The sequence below is a fragment of the Tupaia chinensis genome, unplaced genomic scaffold (assembly GCF_000334495.1).
Source record: "Tupaia chinensis unplaced genomic scaffold, TupChi_1.0 Scaffold143631_1, whole genome shotgun sequence".
In the NCBI taxonomy this organism is placed as follows: domain Eukaryota; kingdom Metazoa; phylum Chordata; class Mammalia; order Scandentia; family Tupaiidae; genus Tupaia; species Tupaia belangeri.
This window is the reverse complement of record NW_006203479.1, coordinates 1,596,956-1,617,520: the sequence shown is the minus strand read 5'-3', so window position 1 is coordinate 1,617,520 and position 20,565 is coordinate 1,596,956. Positions and strand designations below refer to the sequence as shown.

The window sequence follows — 20,565 nt, the reverse complement described above, 5'->3', positions numbered from 1 at the left end:
TTCAAGGAAAAAATAAATATACAGGAGTGGATAATTTATGAATAAAACCACTCAAGAAACATTAACTCTTATAAAATGTGGACCCTAATTTGAGCAAATAAAGGAAATTTTAATACTGACCAGATATTTTATAAAATTAAGAAATCATCATATATTTTAGGGAGTTTGATAGTAGTGTCATGATTATGTTTTAAGATGCTTCTATTTTATTTTATTAATTTTTAATGTTATTTTATTTCTTCCACGAGTGAAAGAAACAGAGGGAGAGAGACAATACCTTCAACAGGGTCTTCATAATATTGTCTACCCCCAGCCTCAGCCAGCCCTAAGCAGCTATCTACCTGGCTTACTCAGGGCAGTCCCTGGACCTGAATCCAGAACTTTCCCAGTGGGCTAGCCTTATAGAGCGTTGTGTCTTATCTCTGAGCCAGTGTCCAGCCCTTAAGGGATTTTTTTTAATTTCCAGAGATATATAGCAAATAATTAGAAATATAGTTGTATAATGCCTACCCTTATACAAAGTACATTATAATTAAGTAAATCTGACAGGTTAGTGGCGGGGAAAGGGAGGTATATAAATAAAGTTGAAGTGAGTTGATAATTTTATAAGCAAAGTGAGTGAATACTTAGGTTCATAATTCAATTATGTCTATATGTATTTGAAAATTTTCATAATAAAAAGTTGATAATGGTGAGCCAGCAGGTGGTATAGTGGTTAAGGCGCTGAACTCCCAAATGGTCCATGGAGGTTCAAGTCGCGGACCTCGTGGTTTGCTTTCTCACTTTCCCTCTCTGTCTCTCTCTGGTGAGCACACATGCCCTGTAGCAAAACCTTAAAAATGGTAACAACAGGGAACCAGCAGTTAGCGTAATGGCTTTGTCACTGGATTCCCATGTAGTCGACCGCGGTTCGCGTCCCGGACCCGGTGGCTTAGAACTCACGCCGGGCGCGTGTGTGTGCGTGCCCAAGATCCTGAGAGGAGAATGGAGGAGAAGGGATTGTGGCGTGACCATCCCCCCTGGGGGGTGATTTCTCGCTTTCTGTCTCTATGTCTCTCTCTGTCTGTCTGGTGAGCGCACGCGCCCTATAGTGAAAACCTCTCAAAAAAAAAATGGTAACAACAATAAATAAAATAGTTTTTTTTTAAGTTGATAAAGGCTTGTACTGGCATTTAAAATTCTGGAAATGTCCCCTTAATGGTAGCTCATATATCTTTTTAGATGTTTTGCAGTTTGTATAGACGAGTTTTGATGAATCAATCCAGTTGCCCCTAGAGTTTTCCTTGTGAGGTTAATTGTGTGCATTGGAGAGCTGGCTGAGGTTAGGAGAGTAAGCTAACAGTGTTTCTGCTTGCCCAACTACCTATCGGGTACTTTATAAGATTATTATATTTAGGTGTCATTCTCATTAGCACAATACTCTAGTCACTTGTGGTAACCTGTCCAGATGTTTTTCTGAGAGTGTTCAACTCAATAAATTTAGACTTCACACAATAGTATTTGTCATTTTTTTTTTACCCTCCTGTTGCAAATATATTTCAAAATATATCCAATCCAGCTGTTTATTTGACTACATAAAATATTATAATGACACTTTAGGGGATTGAGATGATGTTCAAATTGTTTCAAGAGTCTTTTTCCCTCTGGGTTATGAAACAACTTTGCCAGAATCAAAATGAGTATCGAAATCCACAGTTTCTGTTCATTTCTTTCATGAGGGAGAGCGTCAGGGAGAGAAAAAGAGAAAGAAAGACAGCATCCCAACCAGATCTTGACATCATAATCCACCCTGGTCTCTGCCAGCCCTGGATCATCAGCACCCGTGTGCCTGGCATTCTTAGTATGATAATAAGCTTGCATTTTACAAAGCATTTGAGCAAAAAGAATAAATTATTGATTGTATATTAAGTGAGTGGAAAAGACTCTAAGGAAATTCTTCTACATTTGTATCGTGATATTTATCTATATTTATACTTTGTAATTGTAGGTTTTTTAGGTCAAAAATTATAAAATTTCAGTATTTTTATAAGGTTTAACCACTTAGGAGGTTATGATTCAGATTAAACACAACATTAAATAGAAATCCTTAGTATAGTTCTGAGTGCATAGTGAGCCCTCCATAAATGGTAGATACAATGATTTTTTTTTTTGAGAGGTTTTTCACTATAGGGCGTGTGCGCTTGCCAGACAGACAGAGAGAGACATAGAGACAGAAAGCGAGAAATCACCCCCCAGGGGAGATGGTCACGCTGCAATCCCTTCTCCTCCATTCTCCTCACGGGATCTTGGGCACGCACGCACACGCGCCCAGCGTGAGTTTTAAGCCACCGGGTCCAGGACGCGAACTGCGGTCAACTACATGGGAGTCCAGCGACATAGCCATTACGCTAACTGCTGGTTCCTGATACAATGATTTTTAAATTGCTTTTTTCAAAAGTTAATACCTTGGGCAAAATTTTAAGCCTGACTTTTTTATTTTTTTTGTATGTGTGTATGGTTTGAAAATAATTAGTCTATTTAAATTCAAAGAATATTTCTCACTTTAAGTAAATTAGTCATTTTAAAAATTGAATTTAGATTCCAATAAACCCCCAAATGGTTTCTACATGGAAATAAGTGGTTGATATTGCCACTGTTAGCAGAGGATTAGACAGAATTGTTTATTATAATGATTGAATAAATATTCCTGGAAAATCAACCTTGTTAAAATCTGCATCTACAAAAAGAAGTGCTTTATTTGTTTTTCTACTAAGGATTCTGTAATTGTTATTACAAGTTAATCAGCTTCTCCTCGATTAATAAAATCTCAGCCCATTTACCCTGAATTGTACTAATTTGGTAAAGGGAGACATTAGGTGAGTTACACCACACGCATGATAAAGTCTCATACCTTTTACTACCCAGTTCAGAAACTTCATAAACACCTGTGATGGGATTCTCTATTAAATTTAAATGGATTTTTTTAAGGACACCAAGATAACTCCTCAGGAAGATCAGGGAGGAGTTTTAATTTCTCTAGATTCCAAATTTTCTGATACTGCCCCAATGTGTCTCTGAATTTGTGTCTTTATTCTTGAGCTTAAAAAACTTATATATCTGGTGCTCTATTTTGAGAATACAGTTTGTGTGGGGGGAGTAAAATAAGTTTTCGAATGAGGGTCCAGATGAAAAGCATTTTCTCAGTTGGCTAGACCATCCTTTACAAGACTTCCTCTGTTACCCTGAACAATTCCTACTACGTACAGAGATCCAGGCTGGTTTAATCATTTCATCCTCAGTAACCTGTGATCTGAATTATAATTGACAAGGACAAGAGTGATACCTGGTTTGGATTCGCTACATGTGCAAAGAAATGTATACACCTTTTAGAGAATACAGTTTGCCACTAAGATAGAAAATTCTATGGGAAAGTTATGTCTTTATAATAAGGTTTCATTACGTATCACTTAAATGACCAGCTTTCATTAATAGTTCATTCTCAGGCCAGCCAATGTAGTGGTGGTTCAGGCAGCTGGATCTCATATGGTCGACTGAATGGTTTGAGTCCTGGACCAAGCAGCTAGAAAAACATACCAGGTACATGCATGCCAAAAATTCCCAAAGGAAAGAGAGGAGAAGGGATTATGAAATGACCATCCCCCATGGAGGGTGCTTTCTCACTTTCTCCCTCTTCGTCTCCGGTGGAGTGCACATACCCTCTACCAACATTTTTAAAAATAAAAGAAGTTTGTGTTTTTAATAGCTATTATGAATAAGACAGATTATGTTTTTAAACATAGAAGAATTCAATGAACAGTAAAGCAAAATGTTGACCAAATTAAAATATTGATAGAAATGCAGATTGTAAAATGTTATTTGAAAGTATTTGTGGAAGGTACACTTTTGTTCTTTCTAATTTCAGTGTCTAGGTCTGACCATAGGTGATCACAAATAGCTTATTCTACAGTTGACTTGAGAAAGCCAACAGAACTTGGAGAACACAAGTGGGTGATCCTGTTCTACTGTTTAGCAGATATAAAGGTGGATTTGAAATATATCCCAGTATGTCAGTTACAGATGGCTGAGAGATGATGAGCCCACTTACACATTCATGAAACCAATTAGAACATGCTAAGGAAAACAAGAAAAAGATACTTTGATTTCAAGCTCTTGATAGTCTATCTCCTATATACCAAAGTGCTGGAAATGTGAAGAATAGATGATTCCAGCCCTCGAGGAACTGAAATTTCTATGTGGGGAAGTAGGCAGTAAAACGACTAAAGCCCCAGATAATGCTCCAAGTAAGTATGCGAGAGACTTATCCAAGACAAGCTGCAGGCACAGCTCATCAGCTGTTTTGCAAGTGTTTTTTCAATTCTAATTTTAGGAAATAATAGTTGATGAACTTTACAGAAAATCAATTCTCCCTATTGAATGTGGATCTCATTAAACTACTGTAGCATATTTCAGAATTTCCTTCCTTTTTAAGGCTGGCCAATCAAAAGGGACTTACTAGTGTCATTTTTTAAAACATTATTTATTTTATTTATTATTATTATTACTATTTATTATCATTTTAAGTTTGCCATAGGGTACACATGAGAGAGACAAGGGAGGGGAGTGAGAATATAAGCCACCAGGTCCAGGATTTGAACTGTGATCAGCCATATGAGAGTCTAATGCCTTAACCACTATGCTACCTGCTGGCCCCACTTTGTCATTTTTAAAATTTGTTTCACATGTCTTAGCATTTTTACCCCTAATTTTCTGCATAATTAATTTTCGTGTGCCTAGTTTTTTGTTCGTTTGTTTGTTTGTTTGTTTTGGTGAAATGTGTAAGTTCCTGTTTCATTGCTTCTTGTATCTATTTTATGTTATTTTATTTATGGTTACCTGGGGATTGCATTTACCGTTGTAAAGTTATAATACTCTAGATTGTACCAGTTTTACTTCAATAACATGCACAACCTCTGATTCTTTACATTTCCATTTCCAAGTCGTTCAGTTATGTCCTAAAATTACATCTTTGTTCTTTGTGTATCTAAAATATAAACTTTTTTTAAAAATACATTAGTCTCTTAAATTATTTAGATAACAAAATGTGGAGTTATAAAACTAAGTTATGATAATACTTGCTTTTAGACAAATAAATGTATTTTTAAACTGTCTCTAAAATCATATAGAAAACAAAAATGAGTTATAAACCATAATTCACTAATACTGGCTTTTATAATTGCCTCTACATTTATCTCTACTGCAATCTTTATTTCCTTATGTGGGTTCGAGTTTTTGTTGTTGTTGTTGTTTAGTTTTTGTTATAGGGTATCTGCACTCACCAGAGAGAGACAGAAAGAGGGAAAATGAGAAATCACACCACAGTGGGGATGACTATGCCAAAATCCCTTCTCCTTCAAGGGAGGAGCACCAGCATGAAATCATGCACCCAGCATGATTTCCAAGGTGCCAGGTCCAGGACTTGAACCATATAGTTGGTTATGTGGGATCCAAAGCCTTAACCTCCACACACCTGCTGGCCCATATCCTTTCATTTCAACCAACTGTCTTTAGCATTTGTTGGAGGGCAGGTCTAATGACAATAAACTTGATAAGCTTTTGTGTATCTGGAAATGTCTTCATTTCTTTCTCATTTTTGAAGGAAATTTTAGCCAGATATAGGATTTTTTTACATTTTATTTTACACATTTAATCAGTATATATGTGCTAGCTTCTAAGCTGAATTTACCCATCATGAATACACTTCACATCAGTCCAGTTGAAGGTACAAAACACAACCTAACATCATGCCTCAGGGAATTGTACAAACAACAACAAATAATCCCAAAAAATGCCAGAAGAGCAGAAATAATAGAGATTCAAGCAAAAGTAAAATAGAAAATAAACGAACTATGCAGAAAATAAATGAAAGCAAAAGTTGGTTCTTTGAAAAGATAAACAAGATTGATACACCATTAGCTAGACTAATCAAGAAGAGAGAAAGGAACCAGATAAATCAAATTTACAATGAAACAGGCAGTATTGTAACATACATAAATGAAATACAAAACATTATTAGAGGATACTATGAGTGACTATACCCCAATAAACAAATATAGGATTTTTAGTTGACAGGTGGTGGTGGTGGTTGTTTAGCACTTTGAATAAACCAGCCTACTGCCTTCTTCTCCTCAAACTTTCTGATGAGAAATTTGCTGATAATTTTATAAATGATCCCTTATATGTGGTAAGTCATTTCTCTCATTTTCCCATATTCTGTTTTTAATTTCTGGAGGTTTGATTATAATGTGTCTTCATGTGGGTCTCTCTTAATTTATCATGGGGGGGCTTCTTAAATATTTATAGTCATGTTTCATCAAACTCAGAAAGTTTTCAGCCATTGTATCTTTAACTTCTTTTTGCTCTTTTCTCCCTTGCTTCTTATTTACTCCATAATGTATATGTTGGTCCACTGGATGTGTTCCAGAATTCTCTTATATTCTGTTTATTTTATTTTTCTTTCTGTTACTCAGTTAAGTAATTTCTGCTGTCCCACCTTTATGCTTGCTGATTCTTTCTTCTATTGATTAAAATATACCTTTAAATTCCTCTGGTGGATTTTTCATTTTAGTTGTAATTTTCAGGTTCAGGATTTGTTTATGGTTTTTTTTAGGTTTTCTGTCTCTGTTGATATTTTCGTTTTGCCAATTCACTGTTTTTCTGACTTTCGCCACACTTTTCTTTAGTTCTCCAAACATCTTTCTTGACCATTGTTTTGAAGTCATTGTCTAGGTCTGTCATTGTGCCGTGTTCAGAGATGGTTTCTCTTGGCTTTTTTAATTTTTAAATTGGACCATATCTTTCTTGTGTGTGTGTGTGTGTGTGTTATGCCTTGTAATTTTTCTCTTGAAATTTAGACATGCAAATCTAACAATGCAATAGCTGTAGATATTATAGTGCCCTCCTTCCCTGGGACTTGCAGGTTTTCATTTTAATTGTTGTGGATAGTTTTAGTACCAAAGATCACCCTGAAATGTAAACTTAAGTTCCTCTTAGGTCTTTTCTGAGCCTGCACCTTTTCTTGGACATGCACAGTGAGTTCCTCATTTTCCCTGAGTATGTGATTGCCTTTAGAAGTTCTAGTATTTGGGACCAGCAGTTAGCATAATGGCTATGTCACTGGACTCCCACGTGGTCGACCACAGTTCACGTCCAGGACCCGGTGGCTTAAACTCACTCCGGGCGCGTGTGCGCGTGCGTGCCCAAGATCTTGAGTGGAGAATGGAGGAGAAGGGATTGCGGTATGGCCATCCCCCCTGGGGGGTGATTTCTCGCTTTCTGTCTCTCTCTCTCTCTCTCTCTGTCTGGTGAGCACACGGGACCTTTTCTCTGTCTGGCGAGCACCAACGACCTATAGCAAAAACCTCTCAAAAAAAAAAAAAAAAAGAAGTTCTAGTATTTAATGGCTGGCTCCCAAAAGGAATAAAGAGAAAAATGAAGGAGAAGGAACAGTCTCTGATTATTTATATCTCCTGGAACTAATTTCAACCAGAAGGGCACTGGCTTCCAACAATGGGGAAAGGTACAATAGCAGTAGCTACATAGTTCTTTGCACCTCTATTATAGTGGGTAAGGCACTGGATTCACATATGGCTGAGTCCCAGACTTGGTGGCTTGAAACTCATACAGGTCATGAGTGCATGTATGCACACAATCCTGAAAAGAGAATGGAGGAGAAGGTTTTGTGGCATGGCCATCCCCACAAAGGCTGATTTGTCACTTTTTCTCTCTGTCTCTCTCTGTCCCTCTGGCAAGCATACTCGCCCTATAGCAAAAATCTCTCTCTCTAAAAAAAAGCACAGACCCCAGTATTGGGGAGTATAAGCTATTTTTGCTCACTCAGGATCCTAGAGTGCATGTACAACTGCTGCTGCCTTTGAATGGGTTGGAAGACAGGTAGCTGCTACTGTGCTAAGTGTTGAAACTGACCAAAGTAACCACAGTTTACCATACAAACCTTCTCCTTAAGTTGCAGCCTTCAATAAACTGCAGACTTCCAAAATGGCACCTTCATCTTGGGAAAGCTCATGATGTATTTTTGCATAGAAAAACATATAAAAAAACTACATCATAACTTTTCCAACAACACAATACATTCTGTTAGTGCAGTTCTTGTTGAGGTGGGGAGACAGATTTCTGGTGCTTCCTATTTTCCCATCATCCTGAATCCTCTTTGGGATCTTGTTTCTCTCCTTGGAAACGTGGGAAGCAGGTCTGGGTGTTTTTAGTGAACTGTGGCTGTGAGGATTGTCTTCTGGTTGGGATAATACTCCTGTCCCTACATAGCTCACAACACATCTCATCTACCACCTTGGTTTCCTCTTGCTCTGGCCAAGTCTCTCTCTCTCTCTTGTTTTTTGTTTGTTTGTTTTTTTATTGGCTTATCAAAGCAAAGAAAACAAAACTTATGCCATTTCTTAAAGCCCAAACCAGAATCCACATTATTTTTCCCTGCATATTCTACTGGAGAGAGTCACACAGCTAACTCAGTTTCAAGGAGAGAGGGTATCAGTCCATTCAGGCTGCTATAACAAATACCTTAGACTGGCTAATCTGTAAATAGCAGAAATTTATTTTTCACAGTTCTAGAACCTGAGAGAAGTTCAAGGTGAAGGCAGCAGCAGCTTCAGTGTCTGGTGATGGCTTGCACTTTGATTCATGGAGGGCCCCTCAGGCAGTGTCCTCACAAGGCATAGTGGGCAAACACGGTAACCTCATGCGGCATAAGGGGAGGGCTGCTCCTTTCAACTTCTTTGATTATACCAACCCCATTCTTGAAGGAAGAGTCTTGATAACTTAATCACTTTCCGAAGAGCTTAGTACAAGGAGGTTCCAACATGTGAATTTTGGAAAACACCAATATTCAGATCACAGTAGAAGGAATACACTCTATCTCTTGAAGGAAGAGTGATAGACATATACATGGCTAAATGGAATTACCTGTGGTCTTTTTTTCAGGTAGACTACCCAACCATGCTTTGGTTTTGTTTGTTTGTTTTTTTTTTATCATTTTCTCTGACAAAATTTGATCCACTCTCGCAGATAATTCCCTTTCTTTAAACACGAAGCACTTATTGCTTATATCGGTCTAATTCCCAAAAGGAAGTATTCACATACTGCCTAGTAGAATTTGTTTATTATTATTATTATTATTATTATTCTACTTTGTCATTTCAAATACAGCACAAACTCTTGAAGGTAAAAGATGATATTCTAGTTTCCTTGTATCCCATAACACCGCACAATACTTAGTAAGTAGCTGTCTTCTTGATTAGAAGCTGTGAGTGATAGGACAATAATGTACTTACGCTATAGAAAGCTGTTGTATTTGTGTCCACTACATTATTTACTGCTAAACCTCTTCTTGGTTATTGTGGTCAGTTAGCCCTGACCTCCCCTTCCAAATATCCCTGCCCTTTCTCATGCTTATAGTTATACGGTCATAGCTAATAGTTGCCAATGGACATACATATGGAGAAACATACTTAGGCTTATTAGTAAAAAAGAGGAGTTGAAAAAACACATACATCCATGAAGCAATAACAACTCTTTTTAAAAGTAAACTAGCATTTTCACCATGCCTGATGAGGAGTTCATGATTTATGGGAGTCTCAGTTGTTTAAATGTTTGTAATCCTCTGAAGTGAAATAAAATATATCCTCAATGCTAGTAAAGACTGCTCAGAGGCATAGCCAATCATTCCATGATTCATAGTTACCACTAAAACCCAGACACTCCATCCTCATTTGGAGCATAAGCCCAGACATCTGATAAAGCAGAAGCTGGAAAGGAAGCCTTACACAGTGACCGAGACAAAAGTGTCGTGTTGCTATAAATGGATTGTAGTTGTGGATTGTACTACCTATAGTGCAAGTGTTTTTGGAAAATTTGAATGGGAAAATTTGAATGAGAAAACCTCTCTTGTTCATCACCAGAATCACTCTTGATGTGACTACAATCATATTACACAATTTTCGAATTACCAAGCTAGACAGCATTTCATGAGATTAACTGATTTAGCCCTCACCTTGTGATAAAATCTGCTTGCCACAAAATTCTTCTATGCAGCTGAGATTTAATTTACTGTTTCATAAAAATAAGACCTCTTGGGAACCAGCAGTTAGCATAATGGCTATGTCGCTGGACTCCCACGTAGTCGACCGCAGTTCGAGTCCCAGACCCGGTGGCTTAAAACTCACGCCAGGCGCGTGTGCATGTGTGCCCAAGATCTTGAGAGGAGAATGGAGGAGAGGGGATTGCAGCATGACCATCCCCCCCTCGGGGGTGATTTCTCACTTTCTGTCTCTCTGTCTCTCTCTGTCTTTCTGACAAGCGCACATGCCCTATAGCAAAAACCTCTCCAAAAAAAAAAGAAAAGAAAAGAAATTCTGATTTGATTGAAAGCGTTGTTATGCCTTTGGTGTTGGGATTTATTTTAAACTCCCTAAGTGAATCTGATGTTTTAATGTTGGAGTGACAATGTTTAAATTCTTATGGCAGAATTACATTTTACTCAAGAAATTGAACATAGACTCATGTTGTTTAGTTCAAACAAAGGGAAAATGGGGGTATTCTATGAGACTGAATATAAACAGTACCAGATCTTGCAAGTCCTGTATCCTCCACTGGAAGTTTGGTCTTTTTCTTAAGAACAATGGAGAGCTATGGAAATAGTTGAAGCAGAGTCCATGATATTTAAATTTATGTTTACATTGGCAGTGTAAAGTGGGGCTTGTAACGGAGAATCTATGAAGTTAACTTGGGCTAGGAGATGGAGTTAAATGTATTTAAGAGATTTTTTAAAATTTCTTTTTTCATTCATCCACAAACTTTATTTAAAGTATGAATGTAATTCTATCAATTTTAACTGCTCAAATTTCCTCTTTCATTTTATATACATTAAGAAGTCTTCAGCTTGTAGATGAGAGTTGTTGACAGCAAATCACTTCTCAAACTTTCTGAGCATTTTAGTTCATCCCAAATAACATATTTTTAATGGCCTTGAAAATGCTCAGATGCATGCCAATGGAGCAGCAGTAAGCTGAGCATAAAATGACACTAAGAGAAGAGAATCCAATCTTTCTTTTATACACACACACAAACGCACACACACGTGCGCGTGCACACACACACACGTGTGTATGTGTATATATATGTGTATATATATATACACATATATATATATATTAGATGTTTTCTCATAATATATCACTGTATTCTTAACTATAGGCTATAGATACTGAACACAATATGATTACGTATAATGAAATCTATTCTTTTCTTTCGTGAGTTTATGGAATTTAATTTTTTAAAATTTATTTACATTTAATTACATGTGTTTACAGTATACATTTCTTCTTCCAAAACAAATACCATGCATGTCAGTCAAGACAGATATTACTATATACATTATCCTCAATAAATATCTCCTCATGTTTTGTCAATTAAGCATACTTTTACCATTTTTTTTCTTTCCCCTTTCCCCTCCGTCCCTTTCATACTAAACTTTTTTTTCACATTTTATTGATTCACAATAGATCTTACATTAAAAATACAGACAAAGCTAGAATCTAGTGACAAGTGCACTGTAATTTTCTTCTGAAACTTTTTTTTTTCTCTCTCCATTTCTCTTTACTTAAGAGAGATATAAACTAACTTATTTAAAAAATAGGTTAATCTTAATTTTATCAGTTATTTGCATAAAGCCCCAGAAGAATTCAATTTCTGATGCAAGGCAATGGATACCATTATATTATTGAACTTATACAAATAAACACAAAATAAGAACGTTCACAAATATTTTCCTATTGCAAAGGAGTCAGGGAGAAACGTTTGCTTCAATTAAAAAAAATTCTTTTTTTAACAAATTGCTGAACCTATCAACAACTCAAAAGAAAACAAAATGCTTAAATCTGGAAGACAAAGCATAGAAGGAAATCAGTAATGTTTTAGAAAAAAAGTCATAGAATTCTATTTTACCAGTTCAGTCTCATGTAATCTCTCTTTTGTTGAATTTGCAGTGTTACTGTGGTCTGACCTTTCCATTAACATTTAACATTATTATTGATATTTCAGAACTTCTTCCTCCCATTAAGTTGGTATTTTTCTTGGTCATCTTTTGTTCTCTTATCTGTCTGTCTGTCTTTAGTTTTCCTGGTATAGTACTCCCTTTAGAACTTCTTGAAGAGTTGGCCTGGTGTTGGTAAATTCTTTCTGTTTTTATTTACCTGAGAATGTTTTTTTTATCTTTTCTTCCTATATGAAAGATAATCTTGCTGGATATAGTATTTTGGGGAGAAATTGTTTTTCACTTAACACTTTGAATATATTTTCCCATTCTTTCCTTGCTTGTATTGTTTCTGACAAGAGGTCTGATGTTAGTATAAAGGGGTATCCTTTGAAAGTAACTTGATGTTTTTCTCTTGCCAATTTTAGTATCTTGTCTCCGTGGTTTTGGTCAATCTAGCTATGATGTGCCTTGGAGAAGATCTTCTTGGGTTGATTCTATCTTCTTGGGTTGATTCTTCTTGGGTATGATTCTAAGATTTTCTTGGGTTGATTCTATTTATCATCTTGGGGTCCTTTGTATTTCTTGGGTCTGGATTTTTGAATCCCTCTCTAGGTTTGGAAAGTTTTCTTCCAGGATTTCATGGAATAGATTATCAGTGCCATAGGTTAGTTTCTTTACCTTCTGGAGTACCGATTATCTGGATGTTTGGGCATCTAATGGTATCTAGTATTTCTCATATATTATTCTCCTTTTGGGGGGTTATTTTCTCAGTCTTTTTGGTGAATTTTTCTAGGTCAGAGGTACTGTCTTCTACATCTGAGATTTGATCTTCTGCCTGATCTAATATGCTTTTAATATTTTCAAGGGGGGGGTTATTTCCTGTATTATAGCCTTCATCTCTAACAGTTCCATTTGATTCTTTTTTATGATGTGTATTTCTTCTTTCAAATTGTGGCAATACTTCCTCACCTCCTGGAACTCATTGTCTCTTTTCTCTTGCATTTCCTGGGGTTCCTTGTCTCTCTTCTCTTGCATCTCTGTTAGCTTTGTCATTATGAATATCCTAAATTCTTTGTCTGACATTTCTGTGAGTTCCACTGTACTGTCTGTGGATGATGAAGGCCTGTTCTTACCCCTTGGAGAAGGGATATTTTCTTGATTTCCCATATTTCTTGTGCCTGTGTGGTGGTTTCTGGTCATCTGATGATTATACGTTACTTCCTACTTTCTGGCTTTTTGCCGGGTATTGGGCCAGAAGGAGAGGTTTAGGGCAGAGGCTTTCATGTTTAAGGAGTAGGGCTAGGCACACCTCAGAAGACATGGATTCTGGCTTTTTGCTAGGTGTTGGACTATTAGAAGAGGTCAGATTTTTTATTTTTAAGGATGTGAAATCAGTAGGCTTTGGTAAGGGACTGTACATGAGAAGTAGTAAAACTGACTCGTTGGTTTCTGGCTAGTGGAACTAGGGGTGTGATGGGATAGATTATGAGCTAATCTTGTAGATGTTTGAGGTGCCTTTGAGGTTTCTAAGTGGAGTCATTGAAGACAAAGTAAAATATAAGGAAATGCTCGGGCTGGAGATTTGGATTGTTTGGGAGTCAAGATCTAAAGTGCCATAGAGATACTTAGCATTAACCTTGTCAGTTTCATAAAAAATTATTTTACTTATGCAGAACTCCATAATAGGCCCTGTAATAGACACAAAGGTGATTAATATGGTGCCCCTAACTATAAGTGGATAATTAAGTAACGGAGGAGATAGGATAGAGAGTGAGAATTTTAATATGACATTGAAATGAACATTTTCTGAAAATGTCAAAGTAGAATGGAAAAGATAAGAAAATTCAACAACTATTTTTTTTTTGAGAGAGAGATTTTTGCTGTAAGGCATGTATGCTCACCAGGGAAACAGAGAGAGACAGAAAGACAGAAAGCAAGAAATCACCTCCCGGGAGTTGACCATGCCACAATCCCTTCAACTCTATTATTTTCTTGGGATCTTAGCCACACGTGCACACACACCAGCTTGAGTTTAAGTTGCTGGGTCTGGGACTCAAACTGCAGTTGACTACGTGGGAGTCCAGTGCCATAACCATTATGCCATCTGCTGGTCCCCAACTTTTTTTTTAAGATTTCACTTTCATGATCCTCCTGCCTCAGTCTGCCAGATGGGATATAAGCATACACCTCCACGTCGCTCTCGTTTTTACAGAGGGACCCACCATGTTTCCCAGGCCAGCCTTGAGCTCATGATCCTCTGCCTCAGCCTCCTGCGCTGCCGGGATTACACTTGTGCACCGGCATACCTAGCCTTTAGGGTGGAAGGGAAATTAAATCTCAGCCTCCCATAGCAGAGAGAGCCATGGTGAGCCCAAATCCAGCAACTTTATGAAATTATAGTCATTATATGCCAAATTATCATTATAAAATGATAATATTCTGATCATAAAGAAAAGTAAAGCTGCTAGAAAATGAGGGGAATGGGGCTGACAGTTTGGCATGGTGATTAAGTCTCTGGACTCCCACATGGCCGATGGCAGTTCAAGTCCCAGAGCTGGCAGCTTGTTCTCGTTCTCTCTCTCTCTCTCTCTCTCTCCTTCTATCTCTCTCTAGTCAAAGTAAAACAAATTAATTAATTAAATAAATGGAATAATTCTTTGAAACAAAAAGAGTGAAGAGAATCATCCTGGAGAATCATGAAAATTGTTAGCGTAAAACAGAGTGGAGATATGTCGGGTTTTGTTTGTTCTTATTTTTTTTATTTAGCTTTAACTCGAGAGTCAATTAGACAGAAGCAGCACCATTACACCATTACTGGGGTAAGGCTGAGGGTGCAGTCACAGACAGGGTCAGCATCGTACTTCACAGAGTTTATAGACTTGGGTTCCATTTAAAACAACAGAAATCAAACAGCTTGTTTATTTCAGAAAGTGTCCCTAGGTAGCTTTTATAAAGGAAGCCAGTAAAATGGACACCGTTACTCAATAAGATTAAGTACCCTTTCTACGAGTTTGGATTTCCTCTGTGTTAAAGCAAATTTTAGAGAAGTGGTTTTCAACTTTGACTGCTAAAAAAAATGAAAGCCTGGGTCCCACCTTTGGAGATTCTGATGTAATGGTTCTGGGCTTTGACTGGGTCATCAGAATCTTTTTTTTTTTTTTTTTTGAGAGGTTTTTCACTATAGGGCGCGTGCGCTCGCCAGACAGACAGAGAGAGACATAGAGACAGAAAGCGAGAAATCACCCCCCAGGGGGGATGGTCACACAGCAATCCCTTCTCCTCCATTCTCCTCTCAGGATCTCGGGCACGTACGCACATGCGCCCGGTGTGAGTTTTAAGCCACCGGGTCCGAGACGTGAACCGCGGTCGACTACATGGGAGTCCAGCGACATAGCCATTACGCTAACTGCTGGTTCCCCATCAGAATCTTTTAAAGTTCTCCAAGTAATTCTCATAGGCAGCCAAAGTTGAGACCACAGCTGCAGAAGCATGCTTCATCACTCTACCTGGAAGTCACCCCAGCGGATGAGACTGAGCAAAGAACAAAATAATCCTAATTATATGGGAATAATAATAACAAGCACTTCCTTAGTGTTTCTGAGCCAAGAACACTGGTTTAAACACTCAACATTATCAAATCAGTTAATAGTCCCAAGGGCCCTATGAGGAAGTCACTGTCCTTATCCCCATTTGAGAGTTGAGAAAACTAAGGCCCAACAGTACCCACCCAGGAAGTGTTGGAACAGGTGCTTGAATCTGAGCAGTCCAGTTGTAGAACTTCTCATCTTAACTACTATGATATATTGCCTCTAAAAATAGTGCAATGGTAATTTTACACCAAGAACTATAAAAGAAAGGGAAACTTACAATAACGGCAGAGAATCATTAAATCGGTTAAATAAATGCCTGTTGATAACAGAGAGTGTTTATTATTATTATTACTTTACATTCCAGAGGTCACAGTTGCCTACCAGACAGAGAGAGAGAGAGGAAGCATCTCCCATAGGGCGTAGTCTATTTCTCCATCCCATCAGGATGGTAGACACACATGCACATGTGCCCTCATGTTTTTTAAGCCTCCGGAGCAAGGACTTGAACCAGGATCAGGTACTTGGGACCCAGCTTGCAATATTTAGCACTCAACTATAGGGCTGGCCCTGAGACTGTAAAAATATCTTTGAGCTATTTTCATTCGTATGCGTGTGTGTGTGTGTGTGTGTGTGTGTGTGTGTGTATGTTTATTTTAATGTGTGTGTGCTTGCTTATGTATATATATTGTTTCTCATGCTTATATTCTTCATGGGAGAAAGCACCTCACAAGTTTAACCTCATAAAGTATAGCAGCTTTTCTTTCCAGTGGTGAAGCAGAAAGATATAAATAGTCATATCATACGATTTTTTTTCCTGACTTTTCAAAGACATTTTCTCCTGAAGGAAACTCAAGTACTCATGCTATTTCACACAACCTAAAGGACAACTACTCCTTCATGGTAATGACCAAACTGTAGGAACAGAACCTTAGGAGCATATAATCATCCTCTAGGGAGCAAGTCATACAAATTGAACCTATTTTACAGGTGGAAAATACCATAAAGAAACTTATTATTGGAAGGATTACTGGCACATTGCATCCCGGCACATGTCGAAGAGCAAAACATTCCAATTTAATTCCATAAAACGTGTATCTGAGTCCGCCTGCCATTTGTATTTTATTCCACTTTCTATCCCATTACAGAAGCAGTATCTACCAAATAAACGCTGCGCATTTCTGAGTAGTTAGCTTTCAAGCTGCTTTGCCTGTGCCTGCGTTGTTCCCTCTTTTCTTGGGAAGGCTGAGCTAGCAAGTACGTGAGACCAAGAGACTGGGAAGCAGAAAGCCATCAGTGCAGTAGACACTTTGTGTCCTACCGCTGGAGTCTTGGTGGCATAGCCAGGCTTCGTTCATTCCATATGAATACAAGCTAATAAATTCAGGGGATCCCATTTGGTATTCAATTAAGAGCTCTCTTGACTCCTGTTATTAAAGCCTACAAACTATTGAGCATAAAATTAAAGTTGAGCCGTTCAGCTCTTTTGGACGTTATGAGACTGCCTGAAAAATAGTGATGTTAAACTCAAGAGTCAGAATTCATCCCTTACAGCCCATGGACAAATGAAAAGCAAAAACATGGAAGGGGGAAAAGTAAATATATAAAGCTTGATCATGAGCATACACGATGTTTAGGGACATATTACCGTGCTCACGCAAATACATCAACCAGTTAGTCGAACACAGCATATTACATCGATTTTAACAGAATGCTACAAGATTATTATTGCCAAGGCTCCAATGAAGGAAATAATTAAAGCGGCAAGTATTTCTAAGGTTTTAAAATAACTTTAGGCAATAGCCAGATAATACTATAGGAAATCAATACACTGTAATTGAAAGGAAATGGAATTGGTCTTTAGTATTTTATCCTTTCTAAGTTTTCTCTAGACTGCCACACCACAGAAGATAGTGAATCTTGTTTTGCTAGCAGCAGTGTGACTTTCTGTAAATTTCATATGCTATAGAGGCCACTTTTATTATTATTTTATTTAGAAACCACTCACCTAAACACATATTCTGACATTTTGTGTGCATTATCTTTATTAGTCTCTGGCCTCTGTTAAAAAAAAAAAAAAAAGAGAGAGAGAAACACAACCATAAATAAACAACCTTCTCCACGTAGCAAGAGACATCCGGTTAATCAGATTTCAAACAATGAAACCAGAAGAGTTGTTAGCTCAGCCTCACACTTGAAAATAAGTGAAATTCTAGTTTTTATCAAACACGAAGCCTGTCAGTCTTGCTATGCTGCAAGGAATAGCACTCATGGTAGACACAAATTCATTTTGAATCTGTGTGAACCTAACTCATTTTTACTGCTTATTATTGGAAAGAGTTATTATAATCAAACAGAATAGCTTGAAGTGAGCCTCAGGGAGATGGAGATGAACAGAAATTAAAGAATCTGAAAACTTGAGAAATCCTTCAAAAAGATGTGGGATAGTCAACATTTCCTCTATATGTCACTGTTATTTATTTCCTCATTCATCTTTGGTAGACATTTGGAGAAGTATCAGGCCTTAGGATAAATAGAGTGTGTTCCATGTTGTTTTTTAGTAAGTTGATCGTTCAAAGTATAGAGTTCCAGGAATATTTTTGAGACTCTCTTGTCTGCTTTGTTTTTCCACCGTTTTCCTTTACCCAGTGCTCTCCTGTCTGCTTAAGTGGATAATAGGCGCCACAGTAGAAAGAGCAGAACCTTCGTCCTTGGTTTCCCCTTCTGTAAAATGAGCATAATAATAATTGCCTTGGGGCCAGTAGGTGGTGTGGTGGTTAGGGGACTGGACTCACACATGTTTGACCACAGTTCAAGTTCCAGACTTGCTTTCTCACTTTCTCTCTCTCTCTCTCTCTCTCTCTCTCTCTCTATCTATCTATCTCTCGTGAGTACACATACTCTGTAGCAAATGAAAAATAATAATGATGATGATGATAAGTAAAATTAAATAATTCTTTCATAATAGTTGCCTTTGTCAAAGGTTGTTTGAGAATTAAATGAGTCGCTATAAATAAAGCAAATACGATTGTCATATACTAACCATTATGTAAAAGTTGTCATTGTTAAAAAGTGAGGATGATGATGATCTCGTCTTTTAAATGTTGTTTCTGAAATGTGAATTCACTAGCTATGGTATGGAGTCAGTCACTTAACAAAACTGAGCCTCAGTTTCCTTGACTAAAGATAGAAAAATCTTCTCTTACCTACATTAAACACATCGGGGTTTGAAAAGAATTTGTAAGCTGTAAACCAACGCTGTGATAAAAAGAAAAGAAAGCATTAAATCTTGACTTTTGACAGAACTAGTTTAAATTCTAGTTACATCTCTTGGTACATAGATGATCTTAGCTCAAATCTTAGTTTCCTTGTCCGTAAAATAATAATGGTAATAGCAACTTCTCATAAAGTTAATTGTGAGGCTTAAATAAGAGGATGGTATAAAGAGCTCAGTACCATGGCTGACACAGAGACAGTATAAAAACTACTTTTAAAAAGGTATTCATTAGGATTATTAGTTGTCAGAAACGTCATGATGTATTTTTATATGTTTTTCTATGCAAAAATGCATCATGACGTTTCTGATGACCAATATTTTAATTTCTTGATTGTTTCGTTATATCCATTTTGACATATGATGAATAGATATATCTTACTTGTAGTTTTTCCAAAAAATCTGTATCTTCAGTATTTCCAAAATTCAGTCTTTGAACATCCTACTCTTGATTTCCATAGCTAATTTGTGGGAAATGTTAGAGTTTGTACAAAATGAATATGAACTGGGTTCAATAAAAGGGGTTGGGCAATCTTAAAGTCCAGATCCCTGTTACTAAGAGGAACGATTTTACCAGTGCTAGTATCAAAAGACATGTGAGTCGGGAGCCTAGGTAGTGGTGTTGCAGTAAATGTGAGGTTCTGCAAGGTGCACCCACATGGTAAGGTTTTGCGTTCACATCCAGAGACCTACTGAATACACTCAGTAGACACATGCCCATAACCTAGGAGGCTGACATTAGGGGTGAGCCCTATTGGAGGTGCTGGAGGTGCTGTCTCTCTAACTCATAAAAGAGATAGACTTAAAAAAAAATGTGAATCAGAGTAGATACTCATTTCCGAAAAAAAAAAGAAAAGAAAAGAAAGAAAGAATAAATAAAGGTGAAAACCTTCATCTAGCTAGCAAAGGAAAATATTGTTATCTTGTAATATGTATGAGAGAAAATCTGGACAAACATTAATTTTTTAACTGAGTAGAAACATCATATATGCTATAAATAATATTTAAATTACTATTTAGTTCTGAAGATGATATTTATGAACATGTTCTACCTATGCCAAAATTTTGTGTCATTATTTCAAACTCGTAAAACACTAGAATACTTTAGAATTTATTAAAATGATTTATTTCATCATATTTGTTATTATTTATTTTTTAATTTGACCAGAGAGAAAAAGGGGAGGCAAGACAGCAAGCCATCAGGTGCAGTACTCGAACCACGGTCAGCCATGTGGGACTACAGTGCCTTAACTACCATGCCACCTGCTAACCTTGCTTTAGAACTTTTAAACCATCAACCATAGTTATATTTAAGGGAGGACAAAATTCAGAAGTGAATGAAAAATTATTTATATATTTATTTATTCTATCAATGAGAAAGACAGAGACAGCACTTCCAACAGGCTCCTGACTCTGTGCTCCATTCCTGTCTTCACTAACCCCACAGCATGGTCATGCATGTGCCCAGCATACTCAGGGAGGGCTCTGGGCACGAAACTCAGAGCCTTCCCATGTGGGTCAGCCTTGTAGAATGTCCCAATTTACTTCTGGGCCACTGTCCAGCCCCCCAAGCATTATATATTTTTAAATGTTTGTCCAGAGCATTGTTGAAGCAAATTGTTCAACAAGTTTTGTTGCTAATCCAATATTAAATACTTTGA

General features: G+C 37.3%; 1 protein-coding gene across 1 annotated transcript in view; it reads left to right on the top strand.

The window, feature by feature from the left end:
* Positions 1 to 4,198: 4,198 nt before the first annotated feature.
* GRID2 (glutamate ionotropic receptor delta type subunit 2) overlaps positions 4,199 to 20,565 on the top strand; it is a 392,388-nt gene continuing 376,021 nt past the window's right edge. The window contains exons 1-2 of the mRNA XM_006164500.1: positions 4,199 to 4,280; positions 14,810 to 14,862. Coding sequence (XP_006164562.1) covers positions 4,199 to 4,280; positions 14,810 to 14,862 — 135 coding nt within the window. The remainder of the gene's footprint in view (positions 4,281 to 14,809; positions 14,863 to 20,565) is intronic.